The sequence below is a fragment of the Kickxella alabastrina genome (assembly GCF_025024165.1).
Source record: "Kickxella alabastrina strain RSA 675 chromosome Unknown BX661scaffold_1, whole genome shotgun sequence".
Lineage (NCBI taxonomy): Eukaryota > Fungi > Kickxellomycota > Kickxellomycetes > Kickxellales > Kickxellaceae > Kickxella > Kickxella alabastrina.
In genome coordinates this window covers 1,043,497-1,065,697 of record NW_026251472.1, presented here as the reverse complement: position 1 = coordinate 1,065,697, position 22,201 = coordinate 1,043,497, and the positions used below count along the sequence as shown (strand labels likewise).

The window sequence follows — 22,201 nt, the reverse complement described above, 5'->3', positions numbered from 1 at the left end:
AAGGACTGTTTTGTAGTTTTTTTTCGCGTCACTCGCGACGGAAGGAATGCATAGGCCTGTTCATTTGACGTCGTTTCTTTTTTCGGCTTGACATTATTCACAATCTCATTATATTCATTGCAGTCACTCTGCGCTAGCGCACCACTGCCAACTGCCGCTACCACTGCCATCCAGGATAAAAAATAAGCACCTTGGTCTCTCCCACACACCCCCGATGCTCGAGCAGGTGCGGCTGGTTCTCATCGCATTTGCCATCGGCTACCTCTCTCGACATTTCAATCCGCTCAACTGGGGCCAAATCAAAGAGGTCGTTCTAAACAAACTAGGCCAACTCTCGCCCGCACTCCTTGCGCTTCTCGGCGTTCTGGTCACTATCGCCTCGCTCTTCCTGCTTCTCTGGCCTCTGGAAAAAATCGCCGACTGGGAGGCCCGACGCAGCAGCGGATACAAATACCGGACGTCTGCTAGAGAGCACCTCAAACGCCGCGGCAGCTTCTAACTTTATTATATTCCTATTTACAAAATGACCACTATGGACGCGCCGAGTTCGGGCCAGCAACCCGGGGAAGAGCTGGTGTTCAAGATATTCTGGCCCATGCACCTGTGCAAACCGCTCAACGAGAGTGGATACCTGGTCGGATGGAACCTAGGCACTGCCGGCATTGTGGTTGCCAGCAAGGCGTCATATGCCAATGCCGCACAGGTGTCTACGTACTTGTCCGAGTTTCACCAGTCACTATCATCAGACCCTGATTCCACAGACCCGACAAGCCCGCCTGCTGCTCGAGGAATTTGCGACCGGCGCTTTTGGACGCAGCTGGACCATCCACCGCCCCTGCCACCTCGCATTGTTGGGTATCTGAGCCGCGAGGGCGAGGGCCTTTGCGAGCCCGACGCCCGCGATTCCAGCTACATTTGGATCGAGGCATTCACTGCACGCAAACAGGTTGCATTTCGCTCCATCCAGTCGTTTGGCACCGCAGTCCCTGCCCGCATCATATTGTTTCTCTATGAGGAGAGCGTCGGGGAGCCCTGGCATTTTTACTCTGCCTCACCAATCATTCTCGATCTTACTACTTTGCTGGCCGGCGACTGCCATGAGTACGCTGCAGTACCCGGGGACCACAGCGGCCCGACCTTGCAGCGCGTGCTGGACCACACCAATGCCGCCGGCCAGGTGTATGCCCACCTGGAGGGCGGCATCGGTGTTGTTAATGCTGATGAAACAAGCGGCTTGCGGAAACTCATATGTGATACTTTATTCACAGACCCTGCTGCCCACACGCTTGGGCAGGTGCGGGAGTCAGCCTCAGCAGCTGCCGCCCGGTTGTGCGGCTCACTCCTTGTTTTATCCACATACTTGCTGAACGCTCTGGAGCTGAACCTGCTGGGCGCGCGGTTCAAGGACCTCTCGGCTGTTGGGCAGCAGCTCAACCTGATCGTGCGCCGGGCATCCTATCTGATTGAGCAGTGGAATGCCTCGTACTACACCCGGCGACCAGTGCATGGGGCACGAAGACACAACGCGCAATTTGTGAGCTTTTGGAATAGCGCTTGGGTCATTGCCCTGGATCTCCTGATCGGCTGCTTTCTAGGAATTTACTTGGTTGTGTATTCCCAATGGGTGAGCGAGTTCGTTGTGACCAACCTGCGCCTGCACACGGTGACTTCGTTGGAGCAGACTATCGATTGGCTGCGCAAGTGGCCGGCGGGACTGAAGCTCAACAATGGCCTGGATGGATTCCTGGCGGAGCTATTCCTGTGGCTCATTCATTTCTGGACCGTCATCTTCCAGCCATTCACCAAGTGCCTGCGCGCTGTGGTCATTATTGCTGGGTGGTCAGGATTTCTTGGCGGATGCTCCATGCAGCTGGCCATTCTGTCTGACACTCTGGCCCTGACCACTCTGCACACATATTGGTTCTACATCGTCGCCACGCGCATATTCCACTGGCAGTTGGTTACCCTGTACTCCTTGTTCAACCTGTTTCGTGGGCGCAAGCACAATGTTCTGCGCAACCGCATCGACAACTGTGACTACGACCTGGACCAGCTGCTCATAGGGACTATTCTCTTCACCCTGCTCACGTACCTGTTCCCAACAGTGCTCGTGTACTATGTCATGTTTGTCAGCCGCCGCCTAGTCGTGATCATGGCTCAGGGTCTGTTGGAGATTTTGCTTGGTATCCTGAACCACTGCCCGATATTTTATTTTTTTCTGCGTCTGCGCGACCCGCGGATGTTCCCCGGAGGCGTGTCCTACGATGTAAATAGCAAGTACTCGCGGAGATTTATCGAGGCCGCCTGGGACCTGCCCGGCGCCCCAGTGAGACTATCGAGGGACCCCATTCCGCTGTCGGCGAGGAACCGTATAAACGTGACAGTTGTGCAGATGGACCAGGTGGCAATGCCATTTTCGGCAATTTTCTTCCAGTATTATCACATCTGGGCTCAGTTTAGCGCCAGCTACCTGTCCCTGAGCCTGCTGCGGTCTTTGGTACTCGGAAATGTTGTAAGGCCGGTCCCGCGACTACAGCACTCGATGATTCCTGGCCTGTCTTCAACGAGCAACTTGCTAGCGGAGGGTGCCGGGTTTGAACAAAGGCCAAATGGCACTTCCCGAGCCAAAAACTGATTAGCGCTTTTTAATATTCGGTAAATCACAATTGTGTTATAATTGATCAGCCGTAATTATTTGCCACTTCCGGCTAATAATTGCCGTACAATGTGTAAATAGATACACACAATGTCTTGTTGTTTTCAATAACATAATAAATTTATATTGACTAAGCCGCAGCCATGTCAGCCAGCCACCTTATCCTTTCTTTCCTTCGTGAAGCACCCAAACTCACGTTGATCTTTATTTTCCTTTTTTTACCGCACTATCAACTGCCAACATGGACTATAAGCGAAAGCAAATCTCGACCGTGTTTACGCCGGTCAACAAGCGCACCAGGGCCGACGGCAGCCAACCGCCGCCGGTTGAGAGCCCCACAGTACCGCCTGTGAAGACCACAGCCGATATGTCAACTGAAATTGGTAAGCACGTTAAAACTGTATTTAAAGCGAATAACCCACTGTCTGCATTACGACAGGTTATTTTGAATATCGATAACTAATTGATACATATAGTTACTAATATTGAAAAATAAAATTTTATTATAGACGACCCAGGGACTCTGCGACACCCATTAGTCAGTATTTCTAATTCAGGGTCGGGCTGTGACTCAAGCACAGCGCCGACACGCAACTCAACCTCTGATTCCGAATTGGCTGTGAATAGCCACCCCAAGTCGGTCGTTTCTAACAACAGTGCATACGCGGCGTGCATGAAAACCAGAATCCCTTCGAGCAGAAAGTGGGGCTCTGCGTTCGAGAGGGAGATGCACGGCGTAATGCAAAAATATTTTTACAAGGACATCCCCGACCTTATCGACCTGGCTGCGCCAAGAAACCAAGCGTCCAAGGAGAAGGCTAACGAGTATATTGCCACAATTTGCAACACGCTGGAGATAATTGCAACCACTAGTTCCAGCAACATGAACGCCGATATTTTGTGCGGTGGGCTGTGGAAGGTCGACTCTCGGCCAGATAGCGAAAACGAAGTGCTGAGGAGCAAGCTGAAAACCGATTATGCCGCCTTTGACAACTGGATAAACCCGCATTTCGATGACAGCGATAGCGACGGCGACAGTGATAACGAAAGTGATGGCGGCAGCAATATAACCGAGAGATCGTGCAGTTTCCAAAAGCGCACTCGGATTCACTTATTTTCATTTATCTGCTTTGTTGCGCGTTGCGTCCAAGCACTGCACTCTCGGTCGCCGAACATGCTGAGTCACCAGAATCCTCAATATATATTTGTTCCGTGCTGGCGGACAATTAATAAAGGAAAAGGCACTGGCAGCGCAACGCGCGTTGATGTCGGAATCCGTGGCAAGGGCTTGGACCAGGAGGTGTTTGGGCCCAAGTATACCGAACGCCAATTCAGCAGCCCCAACATTGACACTGCTGTCGATAACAGGTGCTGGTACTGGACCAAAATTTCGGCTGTCGCGATTTCTGATGGAAAGAGCGAATCGGATGAGACAAAGGCGTATTTGCAACTTTTTTGGTATGCTCGCAATATCTTCAAGTACCAGCATTTTCGTCGGTTTGCATGGGGCCTGGCTGTCAGCAACAGAGTCGTACAGGCAAGCATTTTTGCTCCCAATTTTGCAGCCGGGTCAGCTGATATGGACGTCAGGACCGCCAAGGGACGCAGAGAGTTTGTCCGACTTTTGGTTTACTGGTCATTCAACACAACCTACGAGTGGGGCTTGGATCCGCATGTCCGTTACTATCACGACAAAAACTACTTTAGGATCCAAGTGCCAGTGGAGGATGATTGCGATGACGGATTGACAGGGCCCAGGATGAAAACGTACTACAGCAACAAGGATGTTTGCAGTGCGGAGTGGCTATTTGGTCGCCGCACACGATGCTTCTTGGCGACTGATATCGAGCCAACTGATGAGAAGCCCATCAGCGAGTTGGTACCAACGGTGTTCATCAAGGATGCGTGGACCGTGATTAGAAATAATTCGGGCATAGATGTTTGCGATGAAATAGCTCATCAGCGCAAGATCACACAGACGCTCAAGCGCTATCCGGAGCTTGCGGGCACATATACTGTGCTCGAAGCTGGTGGTCGAGTGGAATACCAGTTAGGCAATGACGATGGCCATACGGAGGATACCACTTGCCAGATTTTTGGCGACTTGCTCGATAGACTCGGCGATAATGAAAACAGCCGCGAGGTGCTAGAGTGCGTGCACAAGCGCATTGCCACGTCGCCGATTGGCATGAGCCTCACTTACGTGGAATCCATCCCGGAGCTGATAATCGTAGTTGCTGATGCTATGCGAGCACATCGCGCTATATTCAAGCACTGCAACATCTTGCACAGGGATATCTCAGAGGGAAACATCTTATTCCAGCGGCTGGAGGACGGCAGCGTCAAAGGTATGCTGATCGATTTTGACCATGCAATTGATGCCGGCTCCATGGGAAGCGTTTCGGATTCTTCGCATGTCGGCACGGTTGCCTTTATGAGCATTAACAACCTTGAGGGCAATGCCAATCCGCGAACTGAGCTGGATGACTGGGAGTCCATCATATACGTGCTGCTCTGGGCCGGGGTATTTGGGCTTCAGCGCGCTGCCAAAAATGACACGCCGGCCACTGCCAATGCGAATAACCCGTCTTTAATCGACTGTTGGATGAAAAACAACGCTGAATCCTTAGCCAAAGACAAACGCAAGTATATGCATAGCAGCGAGATGTTTACCTTGTATACTGACAAGCTCAACAAGCGCGTTCATCACTGGCAGGTGCTTAAAAAATTGTTGGAAAAACTGCGCGACACACTTATTGACAATGTCAACCTCAACAATCTCAACTACCGATATACGGGGGCTCAGGTCCGCAAGTATATGTGGCAGCCCGATTGTGACCCATTCGGAGAGCGCAGTTACGCGGCGAGGAGCATATCTAAAGAAATGATGCAATATTTGGATGAATGTGCAAAAGAGAGCAAAGAAATGTGGACTGCCGATAAAATGCGTGCAAATAGCAACTGGGCAGACAAGTCTGCCTAATTTATTTAATTTCATATGTCTGTTCTTATTGTCAAAATAAATGTTTATATTATAAAAGTAACAAAGCTTGGTTTTAAGGCATTGAACAGCCAAATGCAAGCGCAAGTGCAAGTGCAAGCACAAATGCACATGTTCAAAGAATTATATTAAATTAAAATATACATGTTTGACCCCAGGTTGAGGGGTCTATTAATTATTGGCGCAATTGATTAACTGGCAGAGCATTCAAATCCGTGTGTTTGCTGTCTCATTGCGCACCTGCTTCAAAAACTGCATGGCATCCGTTCCGCCCGTACCGCGCACGACCGATCCGTCTTCGACCTTGCGCGCAAGCCTGTTTCCTTTGCTATCTGTCGATGAGAAAGATGCCTGGGACGGCGCCGCTGATTGCAAGGAGTGGTGATTTTGGCTGCGCACCCGCGTGGGCTGCGCAAGCCTGAGTGAATGTGTGTTTGTCTGCGGGTACATCGTCGGGTCTGCTGGCAATGAGTCTCCGCCAAGGCGACCGCCCGGCGGGGGCGTGTCTGAAGCGCGCGCCCGCATCAATTCCTGCGTGTGAGGTGCGTGCGGGATGATATGACTCGAGACCGGGGCCACTGGCGGTGCTGGCATCAGTGGACTCTTGTTTGCCTGAACGATGATGTACCGAGTGACTATCATTATGTGTTTATCCCTGAATGCCTTCATCAGATCAATACACTCGTTGTACGCCTGGCGCATGCTGGCCTGCAGGTCCCCATCATGGCCAGTCTGTAGCATCGGGTCCGAGCAAGCCAGCAGCACGTACTCGCGAATCCGACATGTCGCTGCCAAATCCTCAAGGAACCGTCGGTGACCACCAGGCATGTAGTCGCGCATGTGCACCAGGTACGAGTTTGCCACGGGCGGCTCAGAAAATCCGAGTTCATGGAGCCGTTTCCGCGCATCGCTCACTGATGACTGCAGCCCTTGCTTGCCCGTCGGATAGTGCTTAATGCCCAGGGCAATATCGAATGCCTGCAGCAACGGTGTCTGCGCAGCGCTGCCCCCGGCGTATTTGCGGAATCTCCAGATCAACTCCTGCCAGCTGTCAAGCGAAAGCGTGTCTGTATCATCGACGCCCTCGTACAAAACGCCATAGGGAAGGCCGGCTTCCGCCATGTTCTCCCAGCCAGCCAAGAACTCACGGATCTTCCAGTAAAACACGTACGGATCGCAGCGCTCGTAAATGCGCACAAGCAGGGTATTTGCGTCGCGCAGCGAGTGTGCGATTTTGTGCAATGCGCGCGTCATTCGCTCCATGTTGTCCTCTTCGACGCTGGCGACTGCGTCAAGTATAGCGTTTATTCCCTGTGCGCACTTGGCCTCGATTGCTGTGGTGACCAGGTAGAACCAGGACTCGTCTGTCGAGCCTGAGAACGTGTGTAGAGTGCCAAGGTTGCTACAAAGTGGCGTCAGTCAACATGCGACTTGAGTTTTTTTAAAGGTTAGGATTTTCATGGCTGTGGGCTATTTCAAAATGATCGCTTTGTGAAGCATGTTTTTGCTTACTCAATGTCCATCGGATCTTTGGCATTTTTGTCGAGAATCTGCCAGTTCCAGTGGCAGACCGCAGCGCAGCATATGACTGGATTGATTTGCAAGAACTTGGCCACTGAAACCCAAGGAATCGAAATCGACGCGGGTAAGAACTATCGATACGAGTTATCAAGATAAAAAATGGCAAACAAAATCTCCACCCTCTCTCCGCAATTATTAGTCATAGAGTTTTGGCGAACAACTGATAAGACCTTTTTTTGTTCACTTTGGAGAAGACCAAATATTGACAAATGGAGAACTTACATCTGATGCTGACTCGGACAACGCGCTGTTCCGACCCCAAACAAAGGCATGTGCCATGAACGAGAGAATTGTGAATGCCCGCTGAAATTCGGCCTGTGTCTCCAGCTTGCTCGTATCGAGGACTGGCATCTACATCAACAAAAAGCATGGCCAAAAGAAGCAATCCCAATAAAGGTATCATTAGTAAGCGCACAGAATGTTCCATAAATATCTTTTTAGATTTTTCATTGCGTTTCGATAAACGAAGGCCGCGTGTGACTGCAGAATTCCAGCGCGCAGTTGGTAACCAATTAATATCGCTTGGAGGGCAGAGAAGAAAACAGAAAAAAGAATAATCTGAGAATAATATTACACGGTACGATTGTCCTGGCAACAATGTATTGAGGTTTACAAATGATGAGTGGCGCTACGCATGATAGCAAAACAAAAATTCCCCAGAAAAATAAGCTGCAAAAATCAAGCATCAGCTTTTGCTCTTGTGCAATCCAAGATTCAGTAAAATCAAGTAAATGGCGTTCAACGTAGTCTTACCTTGCGCACAAGTCGCCGGATGTGGTGAGCCAGCAGGTACTGGTTGAATTTATCCATGATGCGCTCCCATGGCTCGAAATACGGATTGGAAAGCCGGCGCAGCGGCGGTTCTGTGGGGAGAAATCCGTTTGCCGGGCTGATATCGTAATCTTCCAGACGTAATGGGACATAGACCATTGGGTCTTTGCCGTGCTTTGGCTGTGGGAATTGCGGCATCTCAAACAAAGGCTCGGCGCTAAATGTCGACAGGTAGTAAGGGCGACAATAAGGATGACGATAAGGATGGCGATAGTGATACCAATGCAAGTCGCAAAAAATAATGTTTAAATAAGTGAACAAATATACAACACAATACGGTGTGAATGCAAAGGCAAAAGAGCCAGGCGCAGTCTGTCAGAGTGGATGGCTCGTTTTGTCTTGACTTTTTTCTCGTTAATATTCACCCACTCACAAGCGAGCATTTCTTTGGCGACACAAATTTATCAAGGCAATTGGACCAAGTGTGTTATTCGCTAATTAATGCGGAGGCTTGTGACAATTACACCGAAACCTGGACCAGTAAAAAAACAAAAAAATAGTGCTTTGAAAATTCTGTTAAAATAGTATATTCAAAAATCAAAAATACAAGCCATAAACAATAAGTATTTATAATATGTACGTGGCCTACCACTTCAAAAAATATTGGCTGTGTGGAAAATATTTTGGAGTGGTTTCTTGGATGCACGTACAAGCTGTACATGCGCATATATTGGCGTTATCCGTTTGCCTATCGCCTGTCGCATATCTCCCTCCCATTCTCAATGAGAAAAACACACATCATGGCGGCTTGCTGAAGCGCAGTCAGTCACCTGTCGTGAGCAAATAAGCAGAATATGAATATACGACCAAAAGTGGCGTATTAAAATACACGTGATTCAAAAAGTGCTGCTAATTATTTGTTCACATATCGCATGAGGCCTGAGCATTTGCTAAATGTAAATGACAATACAACCGCCATTTATATTACAAAAAAATTTGATCTCAGGGGGTGTGGGGGGTTTAACTTTGCAAATAATGTGGTTCGCGCATACTCATTCAATGTGTGAGTGACTGCGTGAGAAAGTAAAAATAAACCAATAAATAAAAATAAATAAAAGTCTATTATACAAACAAGTCTATTACCAGGCAGCCAAACAGTGCAATTAATCTCACCCGGGCACACCTTTTAGTTGACAGTTAAAGCAAACGTGCTACATTTCGCATCCTCATCGCGATTTTCACACTACAAAATCGGACAGGACGATGACATACGCTTCTTCCGACGCTTGGGCTCTGGCAACGTCTTGTTTACATCGGGCTTTATAGCGGTACCATATGGGACCACCTGAATGGAACTTTTTTTAATGCGGTGTCCGGACAGATTGCTCTCAGTGTCGGTTCCTAGGCTGCGCTTAAGCGACGGGATATTGCCATCCTCCTGGTCATACCTATCGGGAAGCTTCTTTTCGGAATTTGCATTGTTGCCAGACCTCCGCGGGGGCGGCGCACTGCGCGTGTCCTGGGTGCGCTTTGAAGGTGACTCGTCGCCCATGTAGTGCACACGCTTCGGCGGTGGCACGCTCATTGTCTCTCCATTGCGGCCTGTTGGACTGCTGCTACCAGAATTCTCGCGAGCGTAGCCCTTGTTGATTTGGCGGTTTCCAAGTGGGCTGCCTGCCTCTGATTTGCGGCGCTGGATTGAGGTAGGCTTGCCGTTGGCCGGAACTATGTGCGGCTCGGGGGAGTTTGTAAACGTTGTCAGATAGTAATCAGGAATGTTACTCTCATTCCGAGGAAGAGCCGGGATTAGAGTGGCCATGGGCGGTGGGCTTGCGGGGACAGCTAGAGGGGCATTTTCTTTACTTATGGATTTTCTTCCCGGGAGCCATGACTTTGAGCTTGACTTTGGTTTTTCCTTTTTGCTGCGTTTATCGCCCTGCACGCTGGACTCGCGGCTATGGTGCACAGATGACCTAGCAGTAGTAAGGGCGCTTGGAAGCTCGGTGTTCCTGCTATGGTGCTTGATTCTCCGCACGCACTGGGTGAAAATAGAATCGACTTTCACCCCGGTCTTGGCACTCACCTCGTAAAATCCAGACTTGATTTTTTTTGCCAGCCGCTTGCCGTCCTCCATACTCACTTGGCGCTCGCTCTCGTGGTCGCATTTGTTGCCAACCAGTACTATGGGTACTTCGTCGGTTTGTTTGGTTTGGTAGATTTTCTCTGCAATGTGCTCGGCCTCTTCCAGAGTGCTCTTATTCGTGATGCTGTAAACTATGACAAAGCAGTCGCCGCCGCGAATGTGGTAGTCGCGCAGGGCAATATACTCTTCTTGCCCGGCTGTGTCCAGGATCTCCAAAAAGCAGGCGTTGTCGTCAACCTCGCATCTTTTTCTGTAGCTGTCCTCAATAGTTGGGTCGTACTCTTCGGTAAAGTTGCCGTTGATATAGCGAGTCGTGATCATGGACTTGCCGACACCTATGCGTGTGTTTGAAAAACAAACAATTAATGGAAAAGGCATTAGTTTGGTTGAACAGCGCATATATGTGACCATAGCAAATATCAAAACCAGTTGATGCAATTAAAACAAAACAAAACAAAATGATACGTTACCTCCACTGCCCAACATGACAACCTTGTATTCGGGAATAAGCAAGTGTGACATGTTATTTTTTTTTACAAATGGGATTCAAAACTGATAGCGCCGGGCGTGTCGAATTTGTGCAAGTTTATATAAAAATATTCAAGTGTTGTTGCTGTGGGTAGTTAAATAAAAATATTTTGTAGCTTAATACGACAGCTATGCGCGATAGATAATTGATGCAAACGAGTAGACAGATGGTGATAGGGTGGTATATACGTAAATGTAAGCGTGAGTGTGTGTATGCGACAGGCTAATAAGAAGATAATTAATGAGGTGTATATGGGCGATGATAATAATAATAAAATGCAATGGAAAGGTGTACTTGGAGATGAACATAAGAAGGAAAGACGCTATTAAGAAAGCAGCCAAAAAAAGGTTCTATAAAAATAATACACCGAGTTTTTCTGCCATGGCTACGGCCTAAGAAAAAATATCTGCATGAGATTTAAAAGAAGATTTTTTAAAAGAAAAATTACATAGTAGAAACAAACCACGGACTATATTGTACAAAGGGTTGCTTTTTGCTTTCTTTGGTCTATTCCTTGTGGTAAAGGAAAAAATATATTGGCACGCGGTACGAAGCGTGCATCGGAAAAATAATAATAGTATGAAAAGGGATAATTGGGTCGATTTATTTTTAATTGTGCAGTTGGTTGGGGTATCATGAGAAGAGTATGTCAAGAGGCCTGCACACTAATAAACAAGCTGGCTCAAACACAACGCACGACACGGCTCTGTGACAAAGGCACAGCAACTAGCTTTTAACTGACAGGCAAAAAGGGCTCTAGTAATTTTTCAGTTACGTAATTTGTAAATGAAAAATTGTAAAAAAACATTCGTTAATGTCGACATCATCGAGTTTGATAAAATTAATAAATTAATATAATATTTGAGTAATAATGAAAATTTAGTGCGAGCCAACCTTGATCCCGTCAAACTCCTCCAGGCGCGAAAACAGAGAGACCGCGGTCCTCCAGTAATTATCGCGGCGCTGTAGAAGATGCGATTGGCGAGCAAACTTGAGGCTCAGCATAAACACATGATCCTGTTTGAGCCAAGCGTCCTCATCGACGCGCGCCGACGACACCACGCCGGGGCCACTATCGCCCTGCCCGGGCATCTGCGGCGACAACGGGCTCTCAAGGGACATGCCGCTGCCGGATCCTCCACCAGACCCCAGTGACTGCAACGGCAGCGTGGGCGGCGCAGCATATAGATCCGAATTGCACCTGTTAAAGCGCAAGTCCAGACGCCGTAGGCGCTGCAGCTTGGACAGGCTCTTGAGCAGCGCACATTCGCTGGACAAGCCGTTCGATGAGCTGCCACCGATGCTATCTCCGGGGACATCAGGGAACGTCTGGATGCCCGGAGTGGTGAGGTTGCCATCACCAAAGCCCACAGAGCGGCACTTGAGAACTTCGAGCGAGGGCGCAAGCTGCAGGATGGGAGATATATCGATCAAATCGGGGTTATTGCTCACATCCAGGAGTCTGAGCTGCGGCAAAGCCGAGCCCAAGTTCGATGGCAAGTGGGGGATCCCGGCGTTGCACATCACAAGTTGCACCAGGTAATTCATAGTCGGCAGCGAGCACGGAAGCGCAATACGAGTGTCCGGCGCGTACAGGTTCTTCAGACTGCTCAGACAGTTAAAATCAATGGACAGCAGGGGCTGGAGCGCATTGCCACGCAAAGAGAGGTTGAACATGGATGCCCACGAGACAGGCGACGCCTCCGCCGGTATCTGGGCGCAGTTGCCGTCACCCAGGGAATTGCCAGACTGCGAGAGCTCCCGGATGTTGCAAATGTCTAGGTACAGCGTCTTGAGGCAGGGAAACTTGGCCCGCCATGCGCTGACGTCCACAATGCCGCCGTTGCGCCGCATCAGCAATGGGTTTTCTGACAGGCGCAGCTCGCGTATAGACTCGGCAGCAGGGCCGTGCAGCTCAACGTGCTCCAGGTCGTTCTTGATAACGTTGACCTTGGCCAAGTGCACGAACTCGGCAATAGTTGCGGGGACCACGCGCAGACGGTTGTTGAACACATCCAGGGTCTGCAGAAGAGGCGCCTCGCTGGCGTCAAGGTCGAGCCTGGTCATGATGTTGTCGCGCAGCCCGAGCTGGATCAACCGACGGCAGCCGCGCAGTTCAGACAGTGACTCGATGCGATTGCGGCTCAGCTCAAGCACACGCAGGTGACGCAGACCAGAGAAGACACTGATGTCGGCAATCTCGTTCGCGCTCAGGTCGATCTCCTCGAGGTGCGGCAGCTCGCGCGCAAAGCTGAACTTATCCGCATCGCCGACATCGAATCGGATCCAGTTGGATGGCGCGCGGAGGCTGACCAGGCCGGTGGGGAGTCCGGCGAGGGACTGCAGTTTGTTGCTCGCCAAGCAGATGGCCTCGAGACGCGAGGTGATTTGCGCCAGGCCAGAGAGGTTGCGGATGCCGGAGCCCGATAGATCCAGGGCTGTGCACTCGTTGGGGGATGTTGCTGGTGTCACCAGGCGCTGGACGATCGAGCCCAGAGCTTCGTCCTCAATGTGTCGCCGCTGCACTGTGGAGTTGCTTCTGGCCACCTTGCGCTCAGCCATTTCGCGCACAACCACGCGCTGGTTCTCAACTGGAGAGACCAGACCCATGCCCATAGTCGTGTTTCGACCGTTGTTGCCTGTGGGCAGAGGCTGTGGGAAAGCTGACAGCTGCGACTGCATAGATACCGACGATCTGGCAGACGCCGACGCTGGACCTCCAGATGCCGCGTGTACCGGGCTGCCTTTCTGCTGTTGCTGATATTGCGCACTACCGTTTCTGGAGACGCTGGTCGAGACCGCGCTGGGGCGGATATTGGGCGATTCCGCACCGCCATACGAGTTCAAATAGTCGTTGATATTCACCCACTCGCCCAGCCGCTTGTCCAAAACCATGTCACCAATGCGATCAGGTAATGGGTCGCGAAAGTTCTCGGGTTTCAGCAATTGCGCTTTGCTATCGCTAGTCTTGCGCACCTGCGATAAGTCTGCCTGCTCTGCCCTGCGGATACTTCCAAAACGCGCAACCGTAGCAGTGTGGTTTACGCCCGCGGTGTACGAGTTTGAGCTTTTAAGTTGGGTTTGCCTTTGACGGTGCATCTGGCTCTCGCTCTCATCGCCGCTTGACTGGTTCCAGACGTACGGACGCAGCCGGTTGTCTCCCGGAAGTATGGTGATCTCACCTGATGTATATGGCTGCTGCGGCAGAATGTAATCACTGGGCGAGCCCCTCCGCTGTTGGGCCACTGAGGATGGGGGCCGCTGGTTGTTGGAGATCGGGCCGTGGTTGTCAAAGGGTGTGGTGGGCTGCGACCTGCGAGCAACCTTATCCAAAACCTCGTGTCTCAGGGACTGATCACCTTGCGACATCTGCTGCTGCTGCAAAGGGTGCTGGTACCGGGTGCTGGGGACAACTGCAGAGTGTATCTGCAGTGGATGGCTGGTAAAATCGCCGACCGCCCCAACATCGTACATGAGGTGTGGCCGATTGACAACAGACCTGCCGTTCAAATACCGCTGCTGCTGCGGATTCTGCCCGTATTCCGCCCCTGTGCCACTTGGTCTAGCAGATGCCGGCGGCTGCACAGCATAATTACGCCCATTGGCGTTCGACGAGTGATATGAAGCAAACGACATGCGCGAGGCTGAGCGCAGTTGGGGAGAGCTAGGAATCGGGGGCATGTTTCTGGAATCATGGTTTACGCTGCGCCGGTAGTTCAGCATGGAGTTATTCGGCATTGACGATGGCAGGGCGATGGATGAGCGCACGGAGTTGGTGCGCCTCAAGCTGCCGTGCAATGCTTGCTGGTGGTGCAATGCGCTGGAATAAGTCATTGCTTCTTCTTGGGCGCTTCCCTGCGAGCCCACAGTTTCGGGAGGAGAAGATGGCGTGATGAGAGACTCACTCTCGACCATGGCCATGAACTGCTCCTGCCGCTCCTGTCTTTCCTGTTGCTCCTGCTGTTCTTGTTGCTCCTGCTGCCTGGTTGGTCCCGTGGGGTTGCTGCCATTGGATAGGAGCTGCTTCAGGGTGTCGCCTGCCCCATCGTGAAAAGCATCGGCTGCCTGCTCGTTGCCGTCATTATTGCGCCAGAGCATACCCATTATCGAGGCAGAGTTCTGCGTATCCCCTCCTCCGCCTGTGGGCCCCATCTGAAACATGCGCTCTATGGGGAGAGGAGTGAACATGTGGCTAAACTCCGACGCAGATACGGGCGGCCGCTGTCTTATGCTGTTGTTGCCGGAGCCCTGGTTTCCGTTGGGGTTGACCAAAAACGTAGCGTCTTCACCAGTCGGGAAGTTGTGCTTGTTCATTCTGAAGTAATGAAAAATAGTGTTGTATTGGAATGCGCGCTTTGTCGTTCAAGTGTATGTGTGGTGAAGGAGGAAGAGAGGGAAAAAGGAGTAGAAAAATAGTAATAATAAAAAAGTGAATAAATTCGAAACTATGGTCGTTTTGAGCTAGTCAAAGTATGTGCTTTCAAAAAAGTATCGTTAATCTTTAATAGGAGGGGTGATGAGAAAAAAACCTCAAGAGAGAACCAAAATAAGGAACGAAATGATTTCTTAGATGCCCTGAAACAATAGGAATGGGATATTCGTTTTTTGTTTTGTTTTGTTTTTCCAGCTTAAATGTAAGCCTGATTATACCACATAGAGGAGAATGAAATAAAAAATAAAAGTGACAAACGCAAGAGTAAAGAGAGAAAAAAGAATGGTTGAAAAACGCAAAACAAAACTTTACACGAGGAAGAGAAAAAGAAAAACTTGCGACTCTTATTTCGGAACCAAGCTATGATCATACACATTTTGAATGCAACCTAGAAAAAAATCGCAAAAAATGCACAACCAAAACATTAAAAATAAGTGCACTATTTTGTGACAAACCCAACAAAAAAATAATATTTTTCTTTTTCCATCGGAATCATTCTCACCCGACGCGTTTGTCCTGTCAGCAATCTGTTGATGCTTTTTCTTCTCGATCTCAATTGACATTATGAAGATGTCTTTGGAGACAGAAAACGCAAATATCAAACAGCAAACAGCAAACAAGGCTGGACAAGAGCCTCGATAATTGTTGCCTTTTGTGGAGGTTGTCTTTTTTGTTTACAGTTTGGCTAAATAAAAAAGTCGAAAATCTGGAATATTTTTAAAATAAACATTTCAGGGAGCGACAGGATAAAAAAGGGGGTGTTGGTCTGCACGGATTATCCCATGTTTACTGTTCATTTTTTATGAACTCACGGCTTTAACGGCAACTTTCGATATTTTCAATATCTGGGTTAGATTTTTTATTTTTAGCTTTGAAAAAAAACGTAAAAAAGGGTATATTCTGACCTCCCCCTTTTCCCTGCATTTCCAAATTCAAAGTTTGTTATCCGAGCATGACATATGCAAAAAAGGCAAGAAAAAAGTTTGTTGAAAAAAAGTTGTAAAGTCACAGAAAAGATTTAATGTAATATACGATGAAAAATGTGGGGTGAAGAAATACTTCATTGCCTTATTTTTTACCTGCCTAATATAAAAACTCCATGCTTTAGGCGCTAAAACCGAATCATTTATCCATTTCCTCCAAAAATGATGTTTCTCGGCATTCCCTGAATTAAAAAAAAGAATTTTCCATTGAACAATTCCATAGAGTGATTCTGTAGGGCGATTCTATACAAAATTTTGGGGTTCAAATATTTTAGATTGAGGTTTTTAGAGTTTTTGTTTATTGGAAAATACTATAAAATTACTATAAAATGGCTAATGTTGCACAGACTGAAGATATGGAAGTTGATGCTGAGGTTGAGAATCGCGAAACAGGTTTCCACCTGCGTGCCGATTGATAGGACGCTAATTGGATCATGCAGGTGTAAATTAGGGAGGCATTACATTGATGCCCAAACATGCTCCCCATTTTGCAATGCACACGCATGAGCGTACACGCACGAAAACCACATTGACTTGCCAAGATACCGGTCTGCTCGCAGAAGATCCAGCTCTCACCAACGGAGCGCACAATTAACAATGTGCACAACAAAGGCAACAAGGCACATATATAAGACGAGGCTAGCCCTAGTAATATTTTAGAAACATCAGTAATAAAACCTTTTATAAAATCACCCCTACATTTCTAACACTAGATAACTAGTGCTCCTCACACCCCCATCTTATTATAGCACTAGTATTTAGCATTCCCTGTACCCATGCCTATTCTTCAGTACCATTTTGGGCTGGAAATAGCAGGGAACCAGGGAATTGGCCTTTGGGCTTTTTAGGCACTTAAACCAGTACCGGTGCTAGTGCCAATGCCAATGCTAGTGCCAGTGCTTATTGTTTTAGATACATTGGATATAATAATCTCTCGCGAACGCAATAAAATTGATGAGCCTTCTTTAGTTAGTTTTAGTTTAGGAAAATATATTTATATACTCTTTGGAAAATAGTCTTTTCATCATTCAACTTTTTATTTTTATATTATTATATTTTTATTCCCATTAGCATAGAGGAGTTCCTCAGCCTCTGCAAAATGCACTGTCCATACTTTTTGACAGGTCTGCGAGAGCATGCTGACACCGTCCGCTGTGTTACAACAGCCACATATGAGCTCGCACTGTATATCTTTTTTACAAGAGCTGAATAATGAGGGGTTTAATATCGTCAACCACCCAAATCAAGGTTTATTTTAAGGAATGTTCCATAGCCCTTTGCCTCACCGCCGGAAACAAACCATGCAGCAACAACCTGAACAACGCAAATGGCAAACTTGTCAACAAGCACAGGCACACGTTCGTCGAGGAGGCCAGGTTTGAGTGCCCACAGTTCATTGGTGCGGCCTATGTTGCTAATTATGAGGGACCGACAATTCTGGTGGCGTATAAATCTCATATATCTCAGCGCTTTAACAGGCAGTTGAAACATATGGTTGACATAGCACTTGAAGTAAAGAAAAGAACTGAGCGGCGATACGAGACTCTTACTAAGGAGGGTGGCCGCACCAAAAAGGAAATACAACAGTGCATTAGTAAGGAGATCAGAATTCCGGCAGGCAAGATGAAGTGGGCTCTGCTGTCTGCTAAGAACATTAAAGTCGGGAAGCAGATCGACACCAAGTTGACTTTCGACCCTATTCTCTACGACAGAATGGACCATTTAATTGAGAGGATTTTTGGCACCTCCCCTGAGGACTGCAGTTTCGGCGACAAGGGGCTCCAGTATGACTGTGGCCAATACAGTGAACCTCATTGGGGCTTTTGTTGATATTTTCCGGGTTTTAAATCTCAACAAGGCAATGAAGACAATTTCCCTCTTCCCGATGAGGACGTCTATTGTACCGGGTTTTACTACAATTGGAAAGGCCATTCTTGCACGGAGTATTCTGTCTGTCACAAAGAGCTGACTCAGAGCACTGCACAAGGCTAGTCTTTGCTTGGATATTGGGTTCCCCAAGATTCCGCCTATGAGTGAGCTTTTAGTCAAGCCGCTAGAGGAAATTTAGTCCCTATTTTGTGATATATCTTGTTGGCCATTCTCGCTCGATACTCAAAAGGACAATAAACCATACAAGTTCGGAGGGATCATTCGTACAGATGGAGTGCCAATAATTGTAGTACTTGACTCACCCACAAATACACAGAAGAAGAGGATCAAAGCTAAGAGTATTTTAGTCTCAGAAAGGTTCTGGCGATTCTGACAACAACAGCAACAGCAATAGTGTACCCCACAGTAAGAAGGCTTCTTGAGAATACATTAATAATTTGTCAAAAAATGACATTCATGATACTGTTGACAGATCAGTTCTCTTTGGTACCGATCGTAGGGATATGTTATATTGTCCCAGACATAAAAGCAACCACAAAAAGGGTGAGAGGAAGACATTCTGCCACACCAAAAATTATGAGGCTAATAAGCGTCGTGAACGCATGTTTTGTCGGATCCACAAAAACGCAAAAAAAATATTCCAGCTTGATCCCACAAAGCTCACCAAGACGGAAACAAATGGTTGATATATGTCTCTTGAGGATGCCAAGCGCGCGCTCAGCCACTCTGGCTCCAGCACACTTGATTGCAAGTTGTATGTCGAGTACCTCCTTGAGCGCCGTAAAGGGATATTTTGTTTTGGCAGAACTTTATCACAACACGCAGACCCTCAGCAAGAGTCGAAAGTACGATGGCAGCAGCTCAATTGACCCCTTGCACTGCAATCTCCGTTATCTTTTCTTTGTTAACAGAAAGCGCACCGACATCAAACTCGCAAAATTTGGATCAGATGCAGTCCTAATTCTTGGTAATTGGACCCAGGCATGGCCCGTCACCATGAGCCAATTCGTGGAAAGGGGCTGCGGGAAATGCTTATAGGCCAGTGATTCACTGTCTACTTGATTGGCGAGTATTGTACTTCAATGTTTTGCCCGACATGTGAGAGCAGGATGGGGAAATTCCACAAAACCCATGGTCTTTTGAAGAATCCCAAGCACAAATACCATGTCGCAATTGCAGCAGTATCAGCATAATCCAATTCCGTTGCAGCAGCAGCGTTATCTGATTTTGACGCAGCTGCAACCACTTCAGCCGCTGTGTCTGTCGCAGCAGCAGCCACCGCCGTTTCTGTTGTAAATAAAACTGGTGCTGACGCCGCATCTATTACTGACAGTGCACAGCAGAGTTGCAACCGGTGGATGGCTATTCGCCTACAGTCTGCCAATATCATTCGGTGGATAGGAGAGGAAAAGTGCTGGCTAAAGGGCAAAGTTTCCCGCAAAATTAAGCAGCGGCTGCGGGATGAACTGGCTGAGCGAAATCGGGAGCAGTACATCAATATCCAGCCTACTGATAATCTCAAGCACATTATCAGGCTGAGCGGCTGGTTGCAAGGCAAAAATTGAACGCAAAACCAGACAGAGGATGCGCAACGAGTTGGCCGCGCAGCAGCAGCAGCAGCAAAAGCAGGAAGCCACAACAGGCATAAATATAATTCTGGCAGTAAAAAAGCCTCGCCAAATTTTATGACACAGCTTGCTCCAATGCATACTGGAAGAGTGCCTGCAAACCTTCAGGGCCGACGGAACCAAGCTTGAAATGGCGAAAAATTGCCATCAGGCAGGCGGAAGCGAAATCCCGACATGGCTGCGGTGTTGAACTTTCACATTATTCTTAATGTCCTGTTTACAGGCGAGCGTCTTCCCTGTTTCTCGCGCAAAAATGCATTGTCAGAGTCGGCTGAATCCGAGCCTACATCGACGCTCAAGCCAAAGCCCAATCCCAAGCATGTGCGCAAGAATCCATCTGCCCCTGCTTCTTGTCTTCAAAAAAAGCAGCGAACTGGATAATATCATCAACCATAGCGGTCTATTGCCACTAGTTTTTAAACACTTTATCTGGGGGAAGGATGTCGGTTTATAGCATATTTGTAGCTTCATTATTTTCTTATAGCGTAGCCTTAACAACAAAAACTCAGCATTAGTGACAATACATTTTGTTGATATCTACATATCCAATGCACACATTATTAGTTGCAAAAAAGTAGAAAAAACAAGTGGGATTGATATTATAATGCTTGTTTTCGTGTGGCGCGTGTGTGCTTTAATATGTGGTTTGGGCACATTGTCAATTTTCTTTTTGTCCTTGCGACAATTGATGGTCCAAAATGTCACCCATTCTCGCACTATATTTCGAATATGCAGAAAGGATAGAAAATCGGTGGATTTATGCAGCAATGACGAATCAAGAGCAAAATCAAGAGCGAGGGACATTTTGTGATCGAGGCATCCTTAGGTAAACAAAAAACGCGATATTTTTTATTCGATCACGCTTTGTTTTTGCTTTGCTTTGTTTTGTTTTGTGTTTGTTTGTCTTTGTATTTGTGTTTATGTTTGTCTTTATCTTTGTCTTTGTCTTTTTTTGCCTTCAACTTTTTTATTTATAAACACTATACAAATCCACACAATTCAATTCAAAAAATTCATAGCTAAACATGAAGCAAACACTCAATTTCCACACATTCAAGCAGCGCAAGGATTCATTTATGCGGCGCGGGCGCTACAGATGGCCATACCTCAAATACACATCATACCTGGCACAGCCCGACACACTAGCTCTCGCGGGGTTCTCTTTTAACCCAGTAAAGGACGCACCAGACAACGTGCAATGCTTCCACTGCGGCTTTGAGCTGACCGGCTGGGAGCCCTCCGACGACCCCTTCTCGGAGCACTACGCGCACCAGCCCAGCTGCACATACGCCACGCTACACTGCCAAACGCGCGAAGCGCACCTAGGCAACAAAGTCGAGTGGAAGGGCTGGCCGGTAAATGACATGGACGCCGAAACGAAGAAGAGGCTCCTGGATATGCGCAGTGATGTGGCCACGCGGCTGGCCACGTTCAATGAGAATGAGTGGCCGCATACGGGGCGGAAGGACTGGAACGTGACGCCGGAGAAACTGGCCAGCGCTGGGTTCTATTATACGCCGGAGTGGCCCGGAGACGACACGGCGGCATGTTTGTTCTGCGGGTATATGCTGGCCGAGTGGGAGGCTGAGGATGATCCGAATGCGGAGCATGAGAAGAGAGTGCCGGAGTGCTTGTTCTTCACTTTGCTTAGGGACAATGGCATGCCGTTGGTCGCTAGCCCGCTGCCCAAGGATACGCCCAGGAGAGTCAGTATGCGGACATCGCTACAGGCTGTCACTATTGTTGATTCAGACGATGATGAGCGGGTGGCGTCGGACTCGTCGGCGTCTAAGCGCCCGCGCCTGAGCGGTGATCTTATCAAGGAGGTTAAGGCCGAGGATCAGGACGACGATGTGGCAGGCTTGATGGCCGAGGCCAAGAAGGAGCAGCTTGTTGAAGAGTCCGACCAAGAGGAGCACGATGAGATGCGCATGGACCAGAATGACGAGAAGGGCGGGATGGCTCAGAATGACGAGGAAAGCGAGATGGACCACGATGAGCGGCCCGCCAACAAAACCGACGCACACAACGCCGAGGAGCAGGAGGACCACGCCATCGAAGAAGGGTACGGACACGAGCCGCGCGGCATTGGCGAGGAGCACCATATGGACGCTCAGTCGGGGCCCGACACCCAAGTCGGCCCTGACATCAGCGATGTCAGCGAGGTTAGCGACTACAGCGGCAACGAGCAAGAGCAAAGCGACAGCGACATAGGGCACACGTCCGACACCAGCCCCGACACGCAGTTGTCCAACACGCAGGTGGCCAGCGATATGCTGTCGTCGCCCGAGGAAATGGCCATCGACGAGTACCAGCAGTCAACACAGGTCGATGACGCTGAGGATGCCGCTTGGGATCTGGACGAGGTTGAAGAGGACATGACGGTTGAGGAATTCATCCATGCGTGCTGCAACCAAAAGGTCGCTTCGCTCGAGGCGTCAGCCGCCCAGATGATCAGCTCATTCATGCAGCGGGCGGAGAATACACGTGAGCGCATTTACAATATGCCTTTGTGACCAGAATTTAATTAAAAGTTGGCACCGGCCTTTTTTCATGGAAACTCAGCAGCATTTTTGTTTGTATTTTC

General features: G+C 48.7%; 6 protein-coding genes across 6 annotated transcripts; 3 read left to right on the top strand and 3 right to left on the bottom strand.

Annotated features, from left to right (window-relative positions):
• The first annotated feature begins 26 nt into the window (after positions 1-26).
• On the top strand, positions 27-2,732 carry BX661DRAFT_175614 (N-acetylglucosaminyl transferase component-domain-containing protein). The gene has a single exon (XM_051534123.1). The coding sequence runs from the start codon at positions 524-526 to the stop codon at positions 2,633-2,635; it is 2,112 nt and encodes a 703-aa protein (XP_051395219.1). The 5' UTR covers positions 27-523; the 3' UTR covers positions 2,636-2,732.
• Positions 2,733-2,897: 165 nt separating this feature from the next.
• BX661DRAFT_168029 (uncharacterized protein) lies at positions 2,898-5,639 on the top strand (the record flags this gene model as incomplete). The annotated part of the gene is made up of 2 exons (XM_051533385.1): positions 2,898-3,039; positions 3,166-5,639. The coding sequence occupies 2 exons, from the start codon at positions 2,898-2,900 to the stop codon at positions 5,637-5,639; spliced, it is 2,616 nt and encodes an 871-aa protein (XP_051395218.1).
• A 94-nt stretch (positions 5,640-5,733) lies between these two features.
• On the bottom strand, positions 5,734-8,356 carry BX661DRAFT_175609 (Indoleamine 2,3-dioxygenase-domain-containing protein). The gene is made up of 4 exons (XM_051534122.1): positions 7,992-8,356; positions 7,461-7,589; positions 7,170-7,309; positions 5,734-7,059 (listed from the first exon to the last, which is right to left on the bottom strand). The coding sequence occupies exons 1-4, from the start codon at positions 8,205-8,207 to the stop codon at positions 5,865-5,867; spliced, it is 1,680 nt and encodes a 559-aa protein (XP_051395217.1). The 5' UTR covers positions 8,208-8,356; the 3' UTR covers positions 5,734-5,864.
• Positions 8,357-9,077: 721 nt separating this feature from the next.
• Positions 9,078-11,144, bottom strand: BX661DRAFT_175606 (ras family-domain-containing protein). Its single transcript, XM_051534121.1, has 2 exons — positions 10,625-11,144; positions 9,078-10,489 (listed from the first exon to the last, which is right to left on the bottom strand). The coding sequence occupies exons 1-2, from the start codon at positions 10,672-10,674 to the stop codon at positions 9,253-9,255; spliced, it is 1,287 nt and encodes a 428-aa protein (XP_051395216.1). The 5' UTR covers positions 10,675-11,144; the 3' UTR covers positions 9,078-9,252.
• A 416-nt stretch (positions 11,145-11,560) lies between these two features.
• Positions 11,561-14,995, bottom strand: BX661DRAFT_195412 (uncharacterized protein; the record flags this gene model as incomplete). The annotated part of the gene is made up of 1 exon (XM_051537939.1): positions 11,561-14,995. The coding sequence occupies one exon, from the start codon at positions 14,993-14,995 to the stop codon at positions 11,561-11,563; it is 3,435 nt and encodes a 1,144-aa protein (XP_051395215.1).
• Positions 14,996-16,425: 1,430 nt separating this feature from the next.
• On the top strand, positions 16,426-22,130 carry BX661DRAFT_195411 (uncharacterized protein; the record flags this gene model as incomplete). Its single annotated transcript, XM_051537938.1, has 10 exons — positions 16,426-16,501; positions 16,605-16,644; positions 17,404-17,536; positions 17,639-17,880; positions 18,071-18,163; positions 18,708-18,766; positions 19,238-19,532; positions 19,570-19,648; positions 19,897-19,935; positions 20,673-22,130. The coding sequence occupies 10 exons, from the start codon at positions 16,426-16,428 to the stop codon at positions 22,128-22,130; spliced, it is 2,514 nt and encodes an 837-aa protein (XP_051395214.1).
• Between the last annotated feature and the right edge of the window lie 71 nt (positions 22,131-22,201).